The sequence below is a fragment of the Hippopotamus amphibius genome, chromosome 5, assembly GCF_030028045.1.
Source record: "Hippopotamus amphibius kiboko isolate mHipAmp2 chromosome 5, mHipAmp2.hap2, whole genome shotgun sequence".
NCBI classification, from domain to species: domain Eukaryota; kingdom Metazoa; phylum Chordata; class Mammalia; order Artiodactyla; family Hippopotamidae; genus Hippopotamus; species Hippopotamus amphibius.
Window position 1 is genome coordinate 64,382,757 of NC_080190.1, and position 20,384 is coordinate 64,403,140.

Consider the following 20,384-nt stretch of genomic DNA (forward strand, 5'->3'; position numbering starts at 1 on the left):
CTGGGTGAACTGACAGAGATACAGGTTTGAGGTTTTTGGACGAGGTCTCATTTCCTCATATCAGCTTCACTCTGTCACCCCCTCTCTCCAGGGACCACTGTGCCCAGTGCTCAGCTCTTCTCTGCCTCCTCATGGCTGCTGCTGTTCCTGCTTCCCGCTCTGTCCCCAAACTCTGAACCCACAAGGCTCCACCAGCTCTGTCATCCTGTGTTCCTAAATGAACCCTCACCCTTCTCCCTGGGAAAATGCCCATTCCCTCCAGGTGGCTATTAGGAAACAAAAGAGTGGAAATTTAATTTGCACTAAGTTGATCTGACTGATACAGCAATGTAAGTAATTGCATTAAATTTCTTAGCTGAAAGGGTTCTTAGCAATCTCAGGTGATTTTTGAGATTTTGTTGAAGGCCAAGTGAAATCTTAAGCACTCTTTCAACATGCGAATTGTTGATTCCAGGGAGAGCATTGCCTGCCCTTACAGCTGCCTTGAATCCATCCTTATGGGGCTTTTTTGGAACAACAGTTGTCAACTACTAATTACACCTTTCATTCTAAAGGAAACTAGGGTACAGATTAAGGGAAGTGATTGCCCAAGGTCACAAGACTGGAGATTGCCAAGGCTGGAAACTGTCCCCAGGTCCCTTGACCTCTAGCTAATGTTCCTGTCCCTGCCCAACAGTGTCTGGGTATCTATCTCTCAGACCTCATCCTTTTTTTTCAGATTTTAAAAAAATTTTTATTTTATTTATTATTATTACTTTTGGCTGCATTGGGTCTTTGTTGCTGTGCATGGGCTTTCTCTAGTTGCTGTGAGTGGGGGCTGCTCTTTGTTGAGGTTCATGGGCTTCTCAGTGTGGTGGCTTCTCTTGTGGAGCACAGGCTCTAGGTGCTCGGACTTCAGTAGCTGTGGCACGCAGGCTCAGTAGTTGTGGTGCACGGGTTTAGTTGCTCCTCGGCATGCGGAATCTTCCTGGAGCAGGGATTGAACCCGTGTCTCCTGTATTGGCAAGAGGATTCTTAACCACTGTGTCACCAGGGAAGTCCCACAGACCTCATCCTTACCGCCAACTCCAAACAGTTATCATCAGCTCTGCCATTCTGGTAACATAAAGAACATTCATCACACTCTCTGCACTTATCCGTACTTCCCTTGTGCCTTTCACCCCTCAGGAGCAGGCAGGAGTTTTTCTGATCTGCTTCATGCTGGAAGTTACCCCTTTCCTACTGCTGCTAATTGTTTTTTACAGCTAATTTTTTTCCACCTGCCGCTGGCTTTGCTGAGATATGATTGACGTACAAATTTTCCTGTTAATTTTTACCACCCAATTGCTGCTGAGAATAAACGCAAAAAAGAGGGCAGAGACACACTTCAGATTCTGCTCATTGCGCGTTTTCATTTTTAATTAAATAAATCAAGTAAGCCATCAGGTGATGGGTTCACATTCTGTTCTGCAAAGCAGATCCTGACTAGCAGTGGCCACCAGCTTTCTGAAGGCAGCCCCTGTATTTCCAGGAGATTGTAGCCACGGCAAGAACATCTGGGATATTGATGGCAAGGGGGCTGGGAGCAACATGGCCAAGCAGGCTGAGCTACATGCTACACATGCACATGTGGACACATATGTACATACCTTGGCCACATATGGCCATGAAGAGGTATCCTGTACTATGTGGCCATGAAACATGACATAGGGCCATAACTCTTGGCAAAAAGAGTTTGCAGGATCCAGGAGGGAACAAGGCAACCAGTCAGACTTGGCCTAGAAAGCACAGATGAAATGGAGATTTTAGGGGGTGCCCAGTTCAAGTCCAATGTTAGAAAAAGCAAGGTACATAGGTCATTTTATTTCACAAATAAAATACCTGGTCTACAATATGAGCTAGGCCCTGAAGATGGCCCCATGTAATCTTGGAAACATGTAACTAATTAGCTCCCCATGCACAGTATGGAATGACAAAGGTCACAAGACCCTAGGATCTTGAAGTTCTTAAGACATCTGCATTTGCCAATTCTGCTTCATCCTTTTGAGGTAAAGAGCAACTTCTACTCTAGCAGTTGAAAGGCCATATGGTTGCTTTCAGGAAACCCTGGGCCTCCTCTCTCCCATGTGCTAGGAATCTTCACAGGCAAACCCATTAACTTTGGATCTCAGAGGATGCTCCTTCTTTAAATTTGTGCAGACTGACAAGATCCACTTCTTCTTGGATCTCATCAGTCTGTAAAAGTTCAAAGAAGGAGCATCCTCTGTAGGCCATCTGTTCCCCCACCCACCCCTCCCTGCCTCAGGAACCCACCTTTGCTTTCAGCCTTTGGGGATGAGAGTGGGAGAGGACTGCCTTGGGGACAGAACCATCCAATCTTACGCCCCTGTCTTTCCTAATCCAGGGCCTCTTAAGGGATAGGTCTCATAGTCAATTAACACAGAACCAGGGCTGGAAGAGATCTATAGGGTCAGGACCAGACTATCTGATGCTTACATCTCCTGTCTGCTCTCTAGACCAAGCATACATCTTCTGGGACAGGGATCCCCTGGAGCTCATTCAGAGAGCAGAGGCGGAAGGGAAAGATGTCATTGTAAAGGGTTGGGTGGGTCCTCTGCTCTTAAGGGTTTGGTCAGCAGCTGCCCCATTAGACCAGCCTCTGGCATAGCTCCCAGGCTGAGGGTACTGGCAGACAAACATTTTTCTCTGTTCATTTAGTTACTTATTTGCAAGTGAGTGCATCCCATAAAGGGACAAAAGGCTAGAATTTTCTCATGTCTCTCAACCTTAGTAATAACTTGGCGATAACCTGCAGAGGCTGTGCTACAGGGATCTGCACATCTGCTTCTTCTTTTTCCCTCTCCGTGGGACTCAGGAATCCTGCCCCCAAAAATCCTGCTCCCAAAGACCCTTCCCCCAGTGTCCTCCAAGGTTTATAAACAAAGCCCAGAGGAGAAGCCAGGAACGGACAGTGGTGGCGATGGCCTAAGAGTGTTGGACACTGCCCTGTCTCACCAAGACCTGGAATGTTCTGAACTATTTTTATAGGCTGGGCTAAAGAGGTCTTCATGAAGAGAAAGAAAATGAGTAAACGCTCATTGCTGAATGAGCCTCTTGTTCCGGGGAAGCTGGCGGCAGAGGTGAGGCCTCAATGCTCCCTCTGTCTCCAGGCAGGTGGGTGCTGCAGAGGGGAAGGCTCCTGGAGGGGGTGGTGCAGTGAGAGCAGAGAAACCAGGTCTGGCCTGGCTGGAAAAGGAGGCACTAGCTCCCAACTGGACCACCTTCCCTAGCCCAGCTCCCTGCTGAAAACCCCTCATGGGTGACTCCAACCAGGTCCCATGGAGCACAGAGTCAGCAGTCACCCCACCCTGTCCTCCCTAATCCCCAAGGGTTTCCAGAGCATTGCTGATCCCAAGGCAACACTCACTTGAGCTGTGTCCTATTTCAGACACCTGGACAAAGGTAATACAGCAGAAAGGACCTTCCTGCCGCATCTTCAAATCAACAAGAGGAAACCGAGCTAAAAAAATACCCTGCAGCCATCGTGACTCCCATGCTCTCAGTTTTGTCCTCTCGTGTATTCTGAATCGTCTTGACGTGTCCTTGTATGTATGAAGTGAATGCTTTCTATTATTGTCTTTCTTGATTTGGGTACAGCTTTGAGTCCCTGCAAGTAATAAAATATTTTCCGTCTCTTCTTTTTCACAAAATAAATAAATTAAGTCAACCTGCAGTGTACAAACTGTCACTGTCCTGAGACGTCCCAAAGGTCCATTCTCGGCACAGTTCTCAGAGCTCAGGGGTGGAGGCCCTGGCCCCAGAGAGAGAGGAAGGAAGGGAGGAAGGAAGGAAGGAAGGAAGGAAGGAAGGAAGGAAGGAAGGAAGGAAGGAAGGAAGGGAGTCTGCTGTCCACACTAGGAGGGCCCCAGGGCAGGCCCTGGATAGAGGTGCCTGCCCCCCACCACCCCCAGGTGGGGAACAGTGGAGGGAGCAGGGCAGGGGCTGGGGGAGAATGGCCAGCACTTCTGGGCCTGCCAGAACCATCCTGGCCCCACTCTGCCCCAGGATCAAGTTTTCAGAGCTAGAGTCCCTTTGGACCCCAAATTAGAGCCAGTTCCCTGCACAATTTATTCTTGGACTAGAAAACCTACAGACTTCCGTGATTGGCTGAATCCATGGTGATGGAGACCCAGCAGCTCAAATGCACTGATTGCAATGGATCCCACAAGATGGCCACTGTCCTCACCTTTTCAAAGGCTGGCCTGCTGCCAGGACACATCCCTCCCTTCCCTATGGCAACACTAGCTAGACTCAGATCCTGTATTTCCCTGCTTCCCATAATACTCAAAACAAAACTCAGCCCTCTGGGCTTGACAATGGGATGGATCTGATACAGAGGTTGTCCAGGAAATCAGAAACAGCCCTTAGTGAACTGCTGATACTTCCTGCAAGTTCTGAGGTGGTACTGAGTTCTGCTCCCGTTTGGGGTGGGAGTGGGGAAACGCTTCCCCTTTGGGGACATCTGCTGCTTGGTCATGGGCCTCTGACTCCCCAGGAAATATGTCAGGACCTGGGAAAGATGTTCAGATCTGGCTTCTTCTCGGGGAGGGGGTGAGGATTGCTAATTTATGCTGCCTCTGGCCACTCAGCAAAGAACGCTGGTGGTTTCTGAGATTTGTTCCACATGGGTTCCAACAGAAAAGCCCATGGGCACTGTGGGCTGCCATGTGGCCACCTAGGCTCTGATCCTTCTGGCGGAAGGCTCCTCCTCCTCCTCTTCTGCCTCTAGCAGGAGCCAACGTGCTCCCCACTGGTCCTCCCAGCCCCCCTCAGCCCCTCAAGCCCACACTGCTTCCAAGCAGCACTCCTGCAGAAACAAATCTGAAAACACAGCCACAAGAGACCAAACCATAAATAACTTAAAAAAAAAAAAAAAAACATAAACCACTCAGCCCATCCCACATTGAGCAATACTCTTCCCAGAGCCCTAAAGAAGGAATTTCAGACACTAACCACATAACCATGACGACCAACCATGTGGCTGACCTCTGTCCCCTGTCTTCTCAGGGGAGGGGGTATCCTGATATGACTTCTCCCCCAAAAGCACTCTAATTCCTTCTGGGCCTTGCCCCAGAGAGGCCTGGCTGGAAATAACAGGACTTGAGAGCTGCCTTTTGCCTCCAGGGACCACAGATGCTCCTGCCACTCACGCCTGAGGCAGCCTTCAAATATGGACATGCTCTTGGGAAGCCAGCTGAGCTAGGACTGGGCCTTCGGGCTGCAGTCACACGAGGGTCAGCCACGCCATTTCGAAACATGCTGCCTGCTGGCAGCAAGGACATGAATGGGTCAGGGGAGGTAGCCACGAGAATCTAAGGTGGGCAGAGGCCATGGACTTGGCAGTTCTGTATCCACCATTCAGCCTCAAACTTGGATGGGGACCAGGGTCATGGTCCGTAAGTGTATATCATTCCCCCATCCCTGATTAACTCTAAAAAGGTAACCAAAGTCTCCTCTTTAGGTGTGTTATACAGATAAACACTGTGGGCGTAAAGCGATGGGGAAGATCCTTTTCTGCGTGTATGTGTGTTTCTGCCTATGTGTGGTGTGAGTGTAGGTATCTGTCTTTATATGTGCATGTTTGTTTTGTAGCCCTATATAGAACTGACTTCACCTCTCCCCTGGAACCCACCCAGATGTCACACTGGATTATGGAGAAATTCAGAAACTGAAATTCCGTACACTGGGTACAGCAGGGGGTCTGAGTGTGACTAGTCAGTGCCCGGAACCCCTTCCGGTTGTTAAATATTTGTGGACTCTGGCCCACTGGGTCTGTGGGCATCCACGTGTGTTTCATGTATGTTTGGGATGTGTGTGTGAGAGAGATAAAGAAGGAGGGAGAGGGGGAGAGAGCCAGAGAGAGAGAGAGAGAAGAGTAAGGCTTGTCAACAGGCCCGGGCCTGCCTGGGTCTGCTCAGGAGACCACAGCCCCTTAGGTCTGCGTTTGACAGCCCTCAAAACAGCCACTGTCCTGTTCTCACCAGGAAGCCCCACGCCTACAGCCGCGGCGGGAAGCGAGCGGACTGCGGGCCTACTTCTACTGCGCAGGCGCCGCCTCGGCCCTGCACGTCTGCCCGCCCGCCCTCCGCGGCAGCGCCGCCGCGGTCTCCCCGCTGGCGGGGTGAGGCCGGTGGGGCGGGACGGGACTTTCACCAGGAGGGGCGCTGGCCGCCCCGGGCGCCCTACGTGACCCAGAAGGTGCCACGCTCCTCCAGCAGGCTGACGGAGCGGTTGGAGAGCGAGGCGGCGTCCTGCACGGGCCTGTAGCCAAAGAGGCGCATGGCGGGGCCGCAGGCGGCCTGCACCACCTGCGCCAGCTTGAAGGGCATGCTGAAGCGCCACTTCTCGAACTGCTCCGAGGAGTTCTTCTGCGTGGAGTAGATGCCGTCGTGGGCCGCCTGCGTGTTCTTCTGGATCCAGTCCTCCACCTGCGGGGTCAGGGGAATGCCGGCAAAGCGGTACATCTCCCGGGCCTTCTGCAGCGGCCGCAGGGCCACGTCCTCATAGCGCACCAGCATGTAGCGGCCCCGCAGCCAGGCCGGCTGCCTCAGGCCCAGCTCCGCGGACAGGCGGATGCTCTCGCAGTTGCCCTTCAGCCGCAGCACCTCCTCCTCCCTCAGCTGGTCCTGCCCCTTGGCCAGCCACTTCTTCCAGGTCTCGTACTTGTCGGCGAAGGCCACCATGCGGGAGGCCAGCACGGCGCGGGGGTCGCGCACCAGCTGGATGACGCGCAGATCCAGGCGGGGGTCCTCGGCCAGCGGCTGCAGGAACTCGAGCTGGCGGATGCGGACGGCCTTGATCGCCATATGCTCCTTGTGGCGGCAGGCCTGGGCGGCCAGAGTCATGTTGAGGGGGCCGCAGCGGCGGTTCTTGCAGGGGTACTTCTCGAAGACCTTCTTGACGAGGGGCGTGCAGACGGGGTCCTCGCAGAGGGAGCGGCTGGAGCCCCGGCGGAACACGAACTGGGTCAGGTGGTCCTCGGGCGCCGGGATGATGAAATGCTCCAGGATGTACAGGTCGCACAGGAAGAGCTGCTTGAGCACGTCGCGGTAGACCAGGGCCGAGCCCGCGGCGTTGGCGCCGCCCTGCTCGAAGGACACCGTGCGTTCTATGTGCCACAGCGGCTCGAAGAGGTAGAAGATGTTGCCCTGCTGGTTGAAGAATTCGCCCACAAATGAGGAGCCGGTGCGCGTGGTGGCCATGAGGAGCACGTGGCGCCGGGGCGGGGCCTTAGCGGGCGCGCCGGGCTCCAGCTGCTCCTGCTCTAACTCGCGGGCCGCCAACTCCTCCTCCTCGGCCTCCTCTGCTGGCTCCATGCCCAGCTGCAGACTGAGGTTTCGCAGGCGGCTCTGCAGCTGCGTGAAGGCCGAATCCAGCTCACTCAGGGACAGGAGGGATGCGTTCTCGGCCAAGACCAGGGCTGGGTCGGTGCTATTGGCATCCACCAGGGATTGGGGGATCTGCTTCAGTTTGTCAGAGACCCTGTGAGAACAAAGAGATACTCGGGTCAGTGACTGACTGGGGACTCAATCCCCTGTGCCACCCTAAGGAGCATCTCAGGATGATCACCCAGAAGCCGACTTGGAGGGAAGGACTTGAGTGTAAGTAGTTTATTTGGGACACAATCCCAGGAAGAACGGCTACAGGGGCAGGGAAGTGAGGCAGGGAGGAAAGGAAGACCAAAAGGGTGAGCAGGCTATCCCTGTGGCCAACTCGTTCGGCCGGAGGAACCCCAGGAGGTAATGTAGATAGAACACACCTCAGGAACCTCTCACCCAAGGGGTGTGAAGCTCCCAGGTGGCCTTGGCTGAGAGCACCTCCCAGAGGCATTTTCTCCCCAGGACTTCTGGCTTGCCAGTGTGCAGGTGGAGAGCATGCCCTCAGGTGGAGAGTTGCAGGGGCTTGCAATAGGACCCAGTAGGCACAGACTAGAACAGTCCACGCTGAGGAACCCACTGACATAGTGCCTACTCCACAGCCCAATTCCTAACCTGCCCATCTTGGTTGATGCTTTCTTGCAGGGGTTGTGCCTCAGAGAGAAGGTCTATGAAATCCTTCTGTCTAGCAGGGCCATTGCACACACATACTGCCAACTCTAGGGGGCAGCATTCCCAGCACAGCCAGTGTGAGTGCACACCCCTGGAGCTGAGCAATACACAACCTGGGCAGCTGAACATGGCAGCCCTGCACACCAGGCTATCTGTACCAGGACCATGCCTCACCCTCATCCATGACTTCAGATTGGTATAGGAGATACGCTATTAATGTGAGGCATCATCCTAGGCCAGGAAGTTAATAATAATAACCATGGCCAGCAAGTACAGGACACCAACTATGTGTCAGGCACTGAGCTAAATACTTTTACATTTTATTATTTAATCTTTACAACAAGGCAGGCCCCATCGTTAGCCACATTTTACAGAAGAGGAACTTAAGACAGAAAAGTGAAAGAATTTGTCTAAGCTGTCACAGCTAGAAAGGGCCAGAGTCAGGGGACTTCCCTGGTGGTCCAGTGGTTAGGACTCCATACTTCCACTGCAGGGATCATGGGTTCAATCCCTGGTGGGAGAACTAAGATCCCGCAAGAGGTGCGCTGTGGCTAAAAAAAAAAAAGGAAGGGGGTGCACAATCAGGATTCCAACTCAGGTTGCCTGAGTCCGGAACCCAGGTCTCACTGCTGTGCAGTCATGTGGCTGGGGGCATGACCTACTGCCTGGGCACAGGAGGGGCCTGATGATGACTGGCTAAGGGATTGCCTTTGTAGGTCCACAGGGAGCCCTACAGCTACCTCTCTGCCCCCACCCATCCCACCTTGATAAGGAAGACTTGTGCTTGCATCCCTCACCTTGATATGATTTTATTTTCCTTTTCAATGAAGACAAAAACCACCACCACAAAAGCCAGGAAAAGGGCATATTTGCTTCTCATTCTCAGGCTGTGCAGAAGGTGTCGGCAGTCCTGGGGCAAAGTGAGTCCTTTCTCCATGGGGAAGGGTAGGGCTGTGGGCACTCAGCTCGGGGGCATCACTCAGGACCTGGCTTGTCGTTCAGGTGGGGGACACCTGGTCCTGTGGAGAGATGCGCAGTCAGGACACCGTTGTCTGTAGATGAGAACAAAGAGGAGCCTTTCTGCCAGACTTCTGGGGACCCCAGCCCTGTTAAGCAGCCAGAACCCCAGACCCACTCTCCCAATGGACTCTGCCCCAGAGACTTGAAATCAGGTCATTTAAAATGCTGATGAACCTTCTGATTCATCCATGTCACTTCCATTAATTTATGCTTTGACCTCACACATTACTGAAAGGCAAGTATATGAAAAGAATGCTCCTTGCATTATACATGTTTGCAATCGCAAAAGAGTACAAACATCTAAATAAAAACTGATGGAGCAAGCAATGGATTATTATGCAGCCACAAAGAATAATGAGGTGGATCTACTAGTGCTGAGGTGAATAATCTACTATATGTATTAGAATTATATATATATAATGATGTGTATATATATTATAGATAAGCAAGCTGCAGACAGTGTGTGTTTGTATAGGATAGGGTTTCTTAGTCTCAGCACTATTGACATTTTTTAAAATTAATTTTTATTGGAGTATAGTTGATTTATAATGTTGTGTTAGTTTCTGCTGTACAAGAAAGTGAATCAGTTATACATATACATATATCCACTCTTTTTTAGATTCTTTTTCCATATAGGTCATTACACAGTATTTTTTTTAAAATAAAATACATTATTTTTATTGGCTGCATTGGGTCTTTGTTGCTGCACATGGGCTTTCTCTAGTTGCGGTGAGTGGGGGCTACTCTTTGTTGCAGGTCACATGCTTCTCATTGTGGTGGCTTCTCTTGTTGCAGAGCATGGCCTCTAGGTGCATGAGCTTCAGTAGTTGTGGCATGTGGGCTCAGTAGTTGTGGTGCACGGGCTTAGTTGCTCCGTGGCATGTGGGATCTTCCCAGACCAGGGATCAAACCCATGTCCCCTACATTGGCAGGCAGATTCTTAACCACTGCGTCACCAGGGACGTCCCATTACACAGTACTGAGTAGAGTTCCCTGTGCTATACAGTAGACCATTATTAGTTATCTATTTTATATAGAGTAGTGTGTACATGTCAAACCCAATCTCCCAGTTTATCCCCCGCTCCTTTCCCCCTTGGTAACCATAAGTTTGTTTTCTACATGTATGACTCTATTGCTGTTTTGTAAATAAGTTAATTTTTATCCTTTTTTTAGATTCCACATATAATCTATATCATATGATATTTGTCTTTCTCTGTGTGACTTACTTCACTCAGTATGACAATCTCAAGGTCCATCCATGTTGCTGCAAATGGCATTATTTCATTCTTTTTTATGTCAGCACCGTTGACATTTTGGGTCAGATCATTCTTTGTTGAGGGGGCCATCCTGTGCACCGTAAGACGTTTAACAGCATCCTTGGCCTCTACGCATTAGATAACAGTAGAATCCCCTCTGCTCAGATGTGACAATCAAAAAGGTCTCCAGACATTGTCAGATGTCCTCTGGGCAGGGAGTAAGTACAAAATCATCCCAGGTTGAGAACCTCTGATGTAGTATGATCCCATTTGAAAAATAAAAATTAAGGGAGAGAAAAATGTAAATGCTAGATACAAATGGATTGTGACTGCAGGGATACACAAGGCCTATAATAAAGGGACGGGTAGGTCAGGAGAGAAGGGTGGGATGAGTCTTAATGTTTGCTGGGTAGCGTTGTGCACTGTTAGAAATTTTACCATGCAGATGTATAAATTTTTAAAAATTAACTAAAGGTTTTCCACCATAACATGTGAATTCTAACAAAATCCTTCACATGGCCTTGGCCTTCAGGTCTTAGCTTCGTGGGGTAGCTTCCCCTGGGATAGGTTAGGGCCCCCTCGGCCCCACCACAGTACAAAGACTCCCTTTAGCACCTGAGACTTTGTCATAAAGCAGACCCACTTATAATGACCTCAGTGCTGATCATCCCTTTGTGGAGGGCAGGGAGTTTGTCTGGGCCCCTCATTATCCCTTAGCACTGCGCCAGGCACACAAGGGACACTCATGTATGGCTGCTAAATGAAAGAATGGTTAAAGGAATAAATGACTTTTTTTTTAAGATATAAGTGACTCAACGGAAAGTGTATATTTTTTTTAATTTATTTTTTTAAAAATTATTTATTTATGGCTGCTTTGGGTCTGTTGCTGCGTGTGGACTTTCTCTAGTTGCGGTGAGCGGGGGCTACTCTTCATTGCGGTGCTTCGGCTTCTCAGTGCGGTGGCTTCTCTTGTTGAGGAGCACAGGCTCTAGGTGCACGGGCTTCAGTAGTTGTGGCACATGGACTCTAAAGCACAGGCTCAGTAGTTGTGCACGGCCTTAGTTGCTCCGAGGCATGTGGGATCTTCCCGGACCAGGGATCAAACCCGTGTCCCCTACATTGGCAGGCAGATTCTTAACCACTGTGCCACCAGGGAAGTCCCTATATTTTTAAAAGCTGGAGGAAATACACCATTGCCCAATGGAGCCTGAATCACCATTCCTTTCATTTATCCTCACCATCACACAGACACCCATCCCGTACCACAAGCCCCAAGAATCGAGCACAACCCCCTTTTCTAAAAGTCTGTCTCTTTCTCCACAAGGACCCCCATCCATGGGAAACAGTCTGCTTCAAGTTTGGAAAAATCTTATTGTGACTTTGTGCAGGGCATCCAGGACCATCCTTCTTTCTGGGAAAGATGGATTTCTTCCAAGCTGATGTTGACATGGGGGAGTGGGAAGGCGGGAAGGAGGGTCCCAGGGCTGCATCTTCATCACACAATAGAAGTGGCTTTAGGGACAGCCAGAAAATCTATATTCTGGAGAAAGCAGTGAGACTTGTGAGAAGACAGATGTATACCCTGGCAGCTGGAGTGGAGTTCCTCAGCTGTGCAGGGCAGAGTGGTGGTGGGGCAGCGGGCAGCTTTCCCTGGCAGAATGCTGGGGTGCTTTGTGAGTGTGGGTAGGTGGAGAGGAGCCAGGAGGGAAGAAGGGCTGCAAGGCCAGTTCAAGGGCAACTGAATATCTTTGCCTCTTCCTAATTCTTCTGGGCCATTTCCAAGGCACTCATCAAAGAAATATCTCCTGAGCACCTACTCTCTGCCAGTCTAGGCACTGAGGATACAGAGCAGTGAACAAGCCACCCGGCCCATGCCCTCATGGGGCTTACACTCTGGTTGAAACAGCCAACTAGAGGGGTATGCGTAGATGAAATTGATTGAAATTTATAAAGTTACTACTCTGTGCCTGGTGCCTTGCTAAGCACTTGATTTGCATTTCCTCATCTCACAAAATCCCTATTAGGTAGTGACCATCCCATTTTACAGCTGAGGAAACTGGGGTTGAGAGAGATTAAATAATTTGCCCAAGATTCCTCCAGCCGCCGTCTGATCACGCCTCCCAGATCTAGGTCATTCCAGCCTCTTGATGTTCCACAGCAACACCCACCCCCCAACAGCACATATGGTTGGGCTTTCCAGCCGATGGTCTGTCTGTCTCCCATTCCCAGACTGCATGTTCTCTGAAGTCAGGACCAGCATCTAGAACGGCACCCGCCACATACCAGCTGCCTCACAAGCCACTGGTAAGTCAACCCGTCAAAGCTGGTGCCTGGAAGGCTGTCAGCATTTGTTTGCAGAATGCCGGGCTGGGCCATGTTCCCCATGCACCCAGTTTAGCCTGTGGTGGGATGCAAGACTGCCTGTCCCGCTAGGAGGGTGAGCCCCAATACTGAGTCTGCAGAGTACAAAGAGTTGAAATCCTGCCTTTCTTCCCTCTCAGCTCTCAGCTGAGAGTTGCCTGGATCTGACGATGTGAGGGAAGCAGGAGCTATGACCAGAAGTCCTGGGCTCTCGTGCTTTCTGTATGCCTACTGTGCTGTGTGACGTTGTGTAAATGACAACCCCTCTGGGCCTCAGTTTCTTCACTGGTAGTATGGAAAAGATGGTTCCTACTGCATAAAGTTGCTGTGAGAAGCAATAGCTGGTACACGGGAGGGGGAGAAAACACAGGCATGGTACAGGGGGAGTTTCGTTTGCTGTCCTCTCTCTTCTGGGTCTAACATCTTAGGTAAGATTTAGAACTTTGGCTGTCTTGACGACAAAGATCTTGAACCTTCTCCTCCCCTCCCTTCCAGGCCCTGTTTCTATTTTTGAGTCAGTGTCCCAGCCTCCTCACCCCCCAAATAATACAGGGTTCCTGAGAACCTTCCTGACATTGCCCTAAAAGGAAGACACAAGGGTAAAAACTCCCTCTGAATGAAACCCCAGGCAGGCTGTTGGCTCCTTTGCCTTGGCCCAAGGCAGGCTACCCTAGGGTTAGCTTTGTCAGGCCAGTAGGCAAGTGGGCAGGCAGGCGAGGGAGGTTTAGACCCAGGGGGTAGCAGAGGGTCACAGATGCCAGGAGGTCACAGGGTCATGAGGGAGGAGGACAGGCCTGGGATGGGGTCACTCAGGTAGAACCTGGCCTGCAGGAGGCCCTTTGCAAGAAATGTGTCTGTGATATCTGTGACACTGGACAAAGCCTTGTGCTACCTCCCTTTCCAAACCCGTGGTGCCCACTTTGCTTAGCTCATGGGAAGAAAGAAAAATCTCTTCCTTTTCTTGGCGGGTGCCATCTCCCAGGGGAGCACTTGATACCTTTCCTCTCCCCAACACCCAGCAAAAGGAAAATGCGACAGCCAGAGGAAAAGGTGGTACCTCCCTGCTGGGATGCCAGCGGAGGTCACATTTCCAGGGCACCAAGGTCAGTGGTGAAGAAGGCCAGAGGCATGCGCCAGCCCAGCTCTGCTTGGATGCAGTGGGGAGTGGGGCAGCTGTCCTGGGCCCAGTTATACTCAAGTACTCAGCTCAAATGTCCCCTCCTCTGGGGTCCTTCCCTGACCACTGACCTAATGCTGACCATCTCCTCTCTCCTTATCACGTGCCCTCTCAGCATCCAGCTTTATTTCCTTTCTGGATGGAAATGTACTTGTTTACTGCCTGTTTCAGCCACTGGAGTGTGAGCTCCCTGGGGAGAGAGCTCTCTGTCTGCCCCATCTTTGTATTCCCAGTGCGCTGCTCCATGTGCACCAGGCACAGTAGGTGCCTCAAAATACTTGTAGAATGAATAGATGGATCCCTTTTCCAAAGCCTTTAGCCCACTGTGAGAAGCTTAATCATCCTAAGTTGATGGAAAATACAAAGAGGAAGAAGCAAAAGCCATTGTTCCCTGAGTGAAGCATATATGTGTGCTGGGACCTGTGCTGCAGGTGTGCACTGAGTATATGCCCTGAGTAGGTACTACAAGCACGGGCCGAGTGGGTGCTACACGTCTATGTTACGGGTGTGTGCTATGAGTGTGTTCTATGGGCAAACCTTCACGCTTGGGGCTTCACATACATCAGTCTCTTGAATTACCATATCAACCTGGGATGCCTTTTTTGAGGATAAACAAACTAGCCTTGTGGCTTTCAGTTCCAAGTCTCTCCAGCTATGTGCTAATAGCAGGGAGGGCAGAAAACAGCGAAGGCATCCTGGGCAATCTCAGTGAGGGAGCAGTGGAAAGAATGCAGGCTGTGATCTGAGGCCCTAAACTCCAGGCACCAGCTTCCCTATCCTGCTCTCCCCTCCAGGGCCTTTCTGTTCAGGCTTCCCTCGTGACCTGGCAAGGGGCCCTCACGAGAGAACAGTCTTCTACTTGGATGGCTCCCAGGCAGGCCCTGGGCCTGCTGCTGCCTCCCGTGGGGGAGGTGGGGTCCCAGAGTCCGCTGTGAATGGTGCTCTGATAAGGGATGGGCCCTGCCAGACGTTGCATCAGGCAGCAAAGCTCTACTCCCTTCACTTGGCTTGCTCAGGGCCGAGAGCACAGTGGGGATTGGGGCCTCAGCTGTGGCAGGCCCTGCTCACAGCCTCTCCACCGGGCAGGAGGAGGAGCTGCCTGGGCTGAGGGAGGCCAAGAGCTGAGATGGAGGAGGCTCCCGGGCAGAGGTGTTAGCAGTGAAGCTCACATCTGAACTAACTCATGAGCTGCAGCCCTAGGGGGCTGGGAGGCTGCCCCAACCATGCTCTGTCACCAAACACCTGGGAGGGGAGACCTCGGGGGGTTTCTGTGAGTTGTCTCTGACTCCCTGGAGTGGAGGCAGAGGGCGGGACAGGGAGAAAGAGCACACATGCTCATAGTGATCTCCGCTTGGGGGATGCAGGAGTCCATCCAGTGGCCTGTCCAGGTGAGGTTCCACATAAGGATGTCCAGAGATGGCTTGGGCTGTCAAGCTTAGTGTCTGACCAGAGAATAAATGGCCAGGAGCTGTTGGATGAACCAGTGATGGAAGGAAGAAGAGAAGGAATGAAAGAACAAGGAAGTGGATGGAGGCCTGGCTGATGGATGCTCCCCTGCGCAGCCCAGGGCTATCGTTCCTCCCCAAATCCCTCACATCCCAGGGCTCCAGCTTCCCCTCCCAAGAACAAACCATCTAAAACTTCCTTATGGGCACAGGTCCAGCCTCAGCCAAGACAGAGCCAGAGTGCATGCTCCAGAGGTGGAGGCGTGTGTCACCTGAGTGGCAGTGGACATCCAAGAACTTGTGAGCAGCCATGGGCCAGAGCCACGAGGTGGACCACGGGGCTGAGGGCCAGCCTGGTGGGGTGGGGCTGCCACAGACACTCAGGGAGCCAGCCCTGGCTGGGACAGACCCCGCTGCCCCTCAGCCCTGTTTGGCTGTGCGGGGATGTGGGGGAGCATGCTCTCTACCCCATTTGACACAGTCACTTCATCAGGGCCTGCTCAGCTGTGTGAGAAACACATTCTGTGCAAAACGCGGACAGCTGCATGGATACGGGGCCCCAGAGAATAGTCCCAGCCTCCCTGTCAGCAAAGGTACTTCCCGTGCTTCTCATGCTGAACTCTGGGCCCTGCACCAGGTCGGAGCTGACCCACTGCTCCGGCTTTCCAGCCCTTGCCCAGTCAGGAGTTCCAGTGGAGGCTGGCATCCAGGATGCCCACAGCCATGCAGCCTGGCAGCCTGGTGAGGAGTCTGTTGGCTTGTTCAGAACCGACCTGGACGTGGGCCAAGATTGATGGCCAAGGATGTGCACCCAGCCCTGGAAGTCCCACGTGTGAGAAGCGTCTTGAGTGTCTTAGCACACGGGCCTGGCTGAGTAACTGTGATGCATTGGCGCAATGAAAGCAACCCATGCAGGGGCTAAAGACGCTGATGCACAGCTACAGAAATGGAAGAGTAAGTGATGATTCTTTTCACTTTCTACCCTTTTGTATTTGAATTTTTGACCGCCATGCACATGTACCACTTTAATTAATAAGTTTTAAAATCTCATCTGAAGCTTAAAAAGAGAAATGTAAGATTACTTTGGAAGTGGTGTGGAAAATGTATGGGAAGAAGAAAGGACTGGAGGCCGGGAGAGCAAGCTGTCCCTTCTGCACAGGGCCAGGAGAGAGGAGGTAGCCTGAGCAAGTGGGGACAGAGTGGAGCAGTGGAAGAACAGACACATGGGACCTTAAGGAAGCCAGCGTGGTGTTTGTGGTGTGCACAGCATGGATGAACCTTGAGGACAGCACGCTTATGAAGTGAAGTAAGCCAGACACAAAAGGACAAACCCTGATTCAACATACATGAGGTACCTAGAGGAGCCAAATTCATAGAGACAGAAAGGAGAAGGGTGGTTGCCTAGCCCCGGGGGGAGGGGAAATGGGGAGTGAGTGTTTAGTGAGGACACAGTGTCAGTTTGGGAAAATGAAAAGTTCTGGGGATGGATGGTGGTGAAGGTTGCACAACAATGTGAAGGCACTTAATGCCACTGAACTGTGCCCTTAAAAATGGTTAAAGTAGTACATTCTATGCTATGTTTATTTTCCACAGTAAAAAAAAAAATGAATTCACAAACAATAGGCAGGGGAAGGAGGGCAACAGAGGACTCTAGGAGGATCCTTGGTTCTTTCCTTGGACAGCAGTCCTGTTCGCTGCTGCACCCACAGTGCCTGGCATGTGGCAGGGCTCATAACATTTGTAAGGTGAATGAATGGATTCATAACTGTTTTTAAGAGTCGGCTGTGGACTTCCTAGGTGGCGCAGTGGTTGAGAATCTGCCTGCCAATGCAGGAGACACCGGTTCGATCCCTGCTCCAGGAAGCTCCCATATGCCGTGGAGCAACTAAGCCCGTGCACCATAACTATTGAGCCTGCCCTCTAGAGCCCATGAGCCACAACTATTGAGCCCATGTGCCACAACTACTGAAGCCCACACACCTAGAGCCCGTGCTCCACAACAGAGAAGCCAGGGCAATGAGGAGCCCACGCACCACAATGAAGAGTATCCCCTGCTCACTGCAACTAGAGAAAGCCTGTGTGCAGCAATGAAGACCCAACACAGCCAATAAATAAATAAATAAATAAGTTTATATGAAGAAAAAAGAGTCGGCTGTGGTTTCTTATAACTTCTCTTCCCCATGTTAGTGGGGAAAACGATTAATATGCCATTGATTAGATAGATAGATAGATAGATAGATAGATATAGAGAGAGATAGACACAGAGACAGAGAGACAGACACAGAAACACAGACAGACATTCTGGAAGAGCCTGAACAAATTATACAGTGACTGTCTCTGCAACTGTGGGTACTCCTGACTTCTTTGCTTTTACATATTGACTTTGAAGCCCTGTGACCTTAGGAAAGGAATTTAAACCTGAGTGGTTTCCTTATTTGCAAATGGGACATTTACAGCATCTATTGTACACTCAGTGGTCATGAAGAATTCAATGAGAAGATGCTAGTGAAATGTTTAACCTAAGCCCAAGTTGTGGTAAATGTTCCTACTAAGGAACCACTCACCTTGTCTTTACAGATGCAGCAGATTTTGTGGCTTGTGACTGGTGGCGAGTACTGGAATGGTTGCAGTGGGGTGGGGGTCTCAGTCCCCTAAAAATACCAGGGTGAAGGAAACAGAGATAACCTGATCTGGCCACAGCTAGAAACGTTCCTCAGGCAGAGCCAACATCCACTCACTATGGACAGCATTTGGCCCTGGGCAGCTCATCCTCACTCGCAGCCTCATCTGGGGATAAACTTGCTGACTTTCCCCGTCCCAGGCACTGTAGTCACCTGTAGCCCTGAAGCAGCAGAGCAGCCAGATAGAGACCCAGAAACACTATAGGCAGAATCCTTAAGGATGCTCTTTCCCCAGCTTCCCTATAGGCCAGAGTTGCTCACAAATTCCACACGGCCCCGCATGGCCAGGAAGTGCTGAGTGCGCTGACAAGAGTGTGGCTGCAGAATGACAGGAGCCATGGGGTACAATGAACCCCTGCAAAATAGCCATCTCCACTCTGGCTGTGGTGAACAGAGGCATCAGGTCTCAGAGCTGTCAGGCTGAGGTCAAGTTGAATGCCAGTGATTTTGCCCCCAGGACAAAATCATGCTATCAGCAGTGACTCAAACCAGCAGCCTTACACAAAGCAGCTTGGTATTCCGACGCTAGTTATACTTGCCTTCGACTGCAAGTCTGAGGGGTCATTTCTTTCGGAAAGGTCCAAGAGAAATCTGCGCTATACACCACCCCACCAATCTTGAAAAACATGGCTCTTGCCCTAAAACTGCAGAATGTCAGGATTTGAAAGGGCTTGGAAATTTTCTTATTCACCCTTCCTCATTTTTCATCTGTAGCAATTCAGGCTCAGAGAAGGGAAGTGCTTGACCAAGGCACAACTGGATGGTGACAAAACTTGAACTACTACATAGGTCTCCTGTCTCCTAGGTTAGTGACAGCCCTGCCTATCTTTATCACCCTGACTCTCATAGCTTAGTCCACTCAAGAACCTTAAGCCTAGGGATGTCAAATAAACGATACACATTCCACTCAGCAGTCATATGCCTGGGTCAGACATCACTAATCAATCATTTTCCTCTTGCCAGCTGAGACTAATGTAGCCTCATAAGCCTTCTCAGTGCAGTGCCAATCCATTAGAGCTGGCATGTGAGATAAAACCAGTTTGCCCCTCCAACTTTACGAGATCCTTACTGGCTACCAAACAAAATTCCTAACCACCCTTTAGTTTGCCATTCTGCTATCTGACATCATCCCCGAATGCCAGCCAAATTCCAAGTCTCCTCTTATGTAAACCCCCCATTCAAGCACATATGCCTTGTACATCCATCCTCCAAGCCTTTCATGTAGCATATAAAGCCCTTTACTGAACAAAACAGATTACAATTAATGGTGAGGACACTAAGAATAGTTAAAGCATCAAAATTTGCAAAAAAAAAAAAAAATTGCTTTTGAAAAGAACTGCAGTGGATACAGGTTCTTATAACTCCAGCTTCCTCCCTCGATTGGCTTGTCCTTTCATGATTGAGAGTGGAGGTAGGGTTACAGAGAGCCTAGGACATTGCACATAACGGCTGCCAATCCATTCCATGCCACAGCTGGCAAAGATCTTCACGTGGCTAATTTTATATTATTACTCACATGCCTTTATATGTTTTTATGAATAAGAGCCAAAATTTTAAAAGTCTTAGGGCTTTCTTACAAAATGCTTTTTGGGTTTTGGGAATATTTGGGCAAGTCCATTGGAGCATGTCTTAAGTGTGAACATAATCTGCCATGGGTATTACAGCAGAAAAAGGTTGAGGCCAATTGCCTAAAGAAAGCATATAAGGGCAAATCAAAATGATGTGTGGTGCCATTTTTTCCCATGTTAGACTGAAGAACAAAATGTTCTATAATATACTGTGTGGGCGAAATTCCAGGGAAACAACTGGCAGAAACTTGGTGCTCACCAGTACCCACATGCCCACCACCTTCCCCAGCCCCTCCTGCAGTTAGGTTGGCCAGTGACCAGGTTCTGACCTGTGGGGATGTAGGTTAAAGTGACATAAGCCACTTCAAGTCCTGGTCCTTAAAATGATCTGACACATTCCCCAGGTCCTCTCTTCTCTTGCTGTGGCAAGACTGGAGACCACAGGTTCCTACTGCCTTAGTACAAGGTGGAAGCAGCCCAGATGCTGAGCCGCTGCTTGGAGAGTCACCCTACCTGCATCAGATGTGATGCAAATACAAAATTAGCCTTTGTGGTGCTACGCCACCATGACGGGATTTCTGAGATAACTGGGAAGAGAAAAGCTCTCAATGCATAAGCCCAGCATCCCCTTCCTACTTTTTCCTACTGACTGACCTTCTTAAGGAGACTTCAAACCTTTCTGCACTCAGAGAATGTCCATGTAAGGGACAGAGGGAAAGGAGAATTTCTTTTGCTCCCTGGTTTTTTTTCCAATCCTACTGTCTTCAATGCAGAGGATACAGAATTTGG

General features: G+C 50.6%; 1 protein-coding gene across 9 annotated transcripts in view; it reads right to left on the reverse strand.

Annotated features, from left to right (window-relative positions):
• Window positions 1-586: 586 nt before the first annotated feature.
• Window positions 587-20,384, reverse strand: part of CHST3 (carbohydrate sulfotransferase 3) — a 40,038-nt gene continuing 20,240 nt past the window's right edge. For 2 of the 9 annotated variants that reach the window (XM_057736483.1, XM_057736487.1), the window contains exons 2-4: window positions 10,334-10,613; window positions 8,885-9,106; window positions 1,380-7,521 (exon numbers count right to left, since the gene is read on the reverse strand). In XM_057736483.1, coding sequence (XP_057592466.1) covers window positions 6,222-7,521; window positions 8,885-9,024 — 1,440 coding nt within the window. In that variant the 5' untranslated portion in view covers window positions 9,025-9,106; window positions 10,334-10,613 and the 3' untranslated portion in view covers window positions 1,380-6,221. Of the gene's footprint in view, window positions 1,096-1,379; window positions 7,522-8,884; window positions 9,107-10,333; window positions 10,614-17,910; window positions 17,998-20,384 lie in introns of those variants that run through there. The other 7 variants (XR_009053933.1, XR_009053930.1, XR_009053932.1 and 4 more) reach the window with 7 other exon arrangements.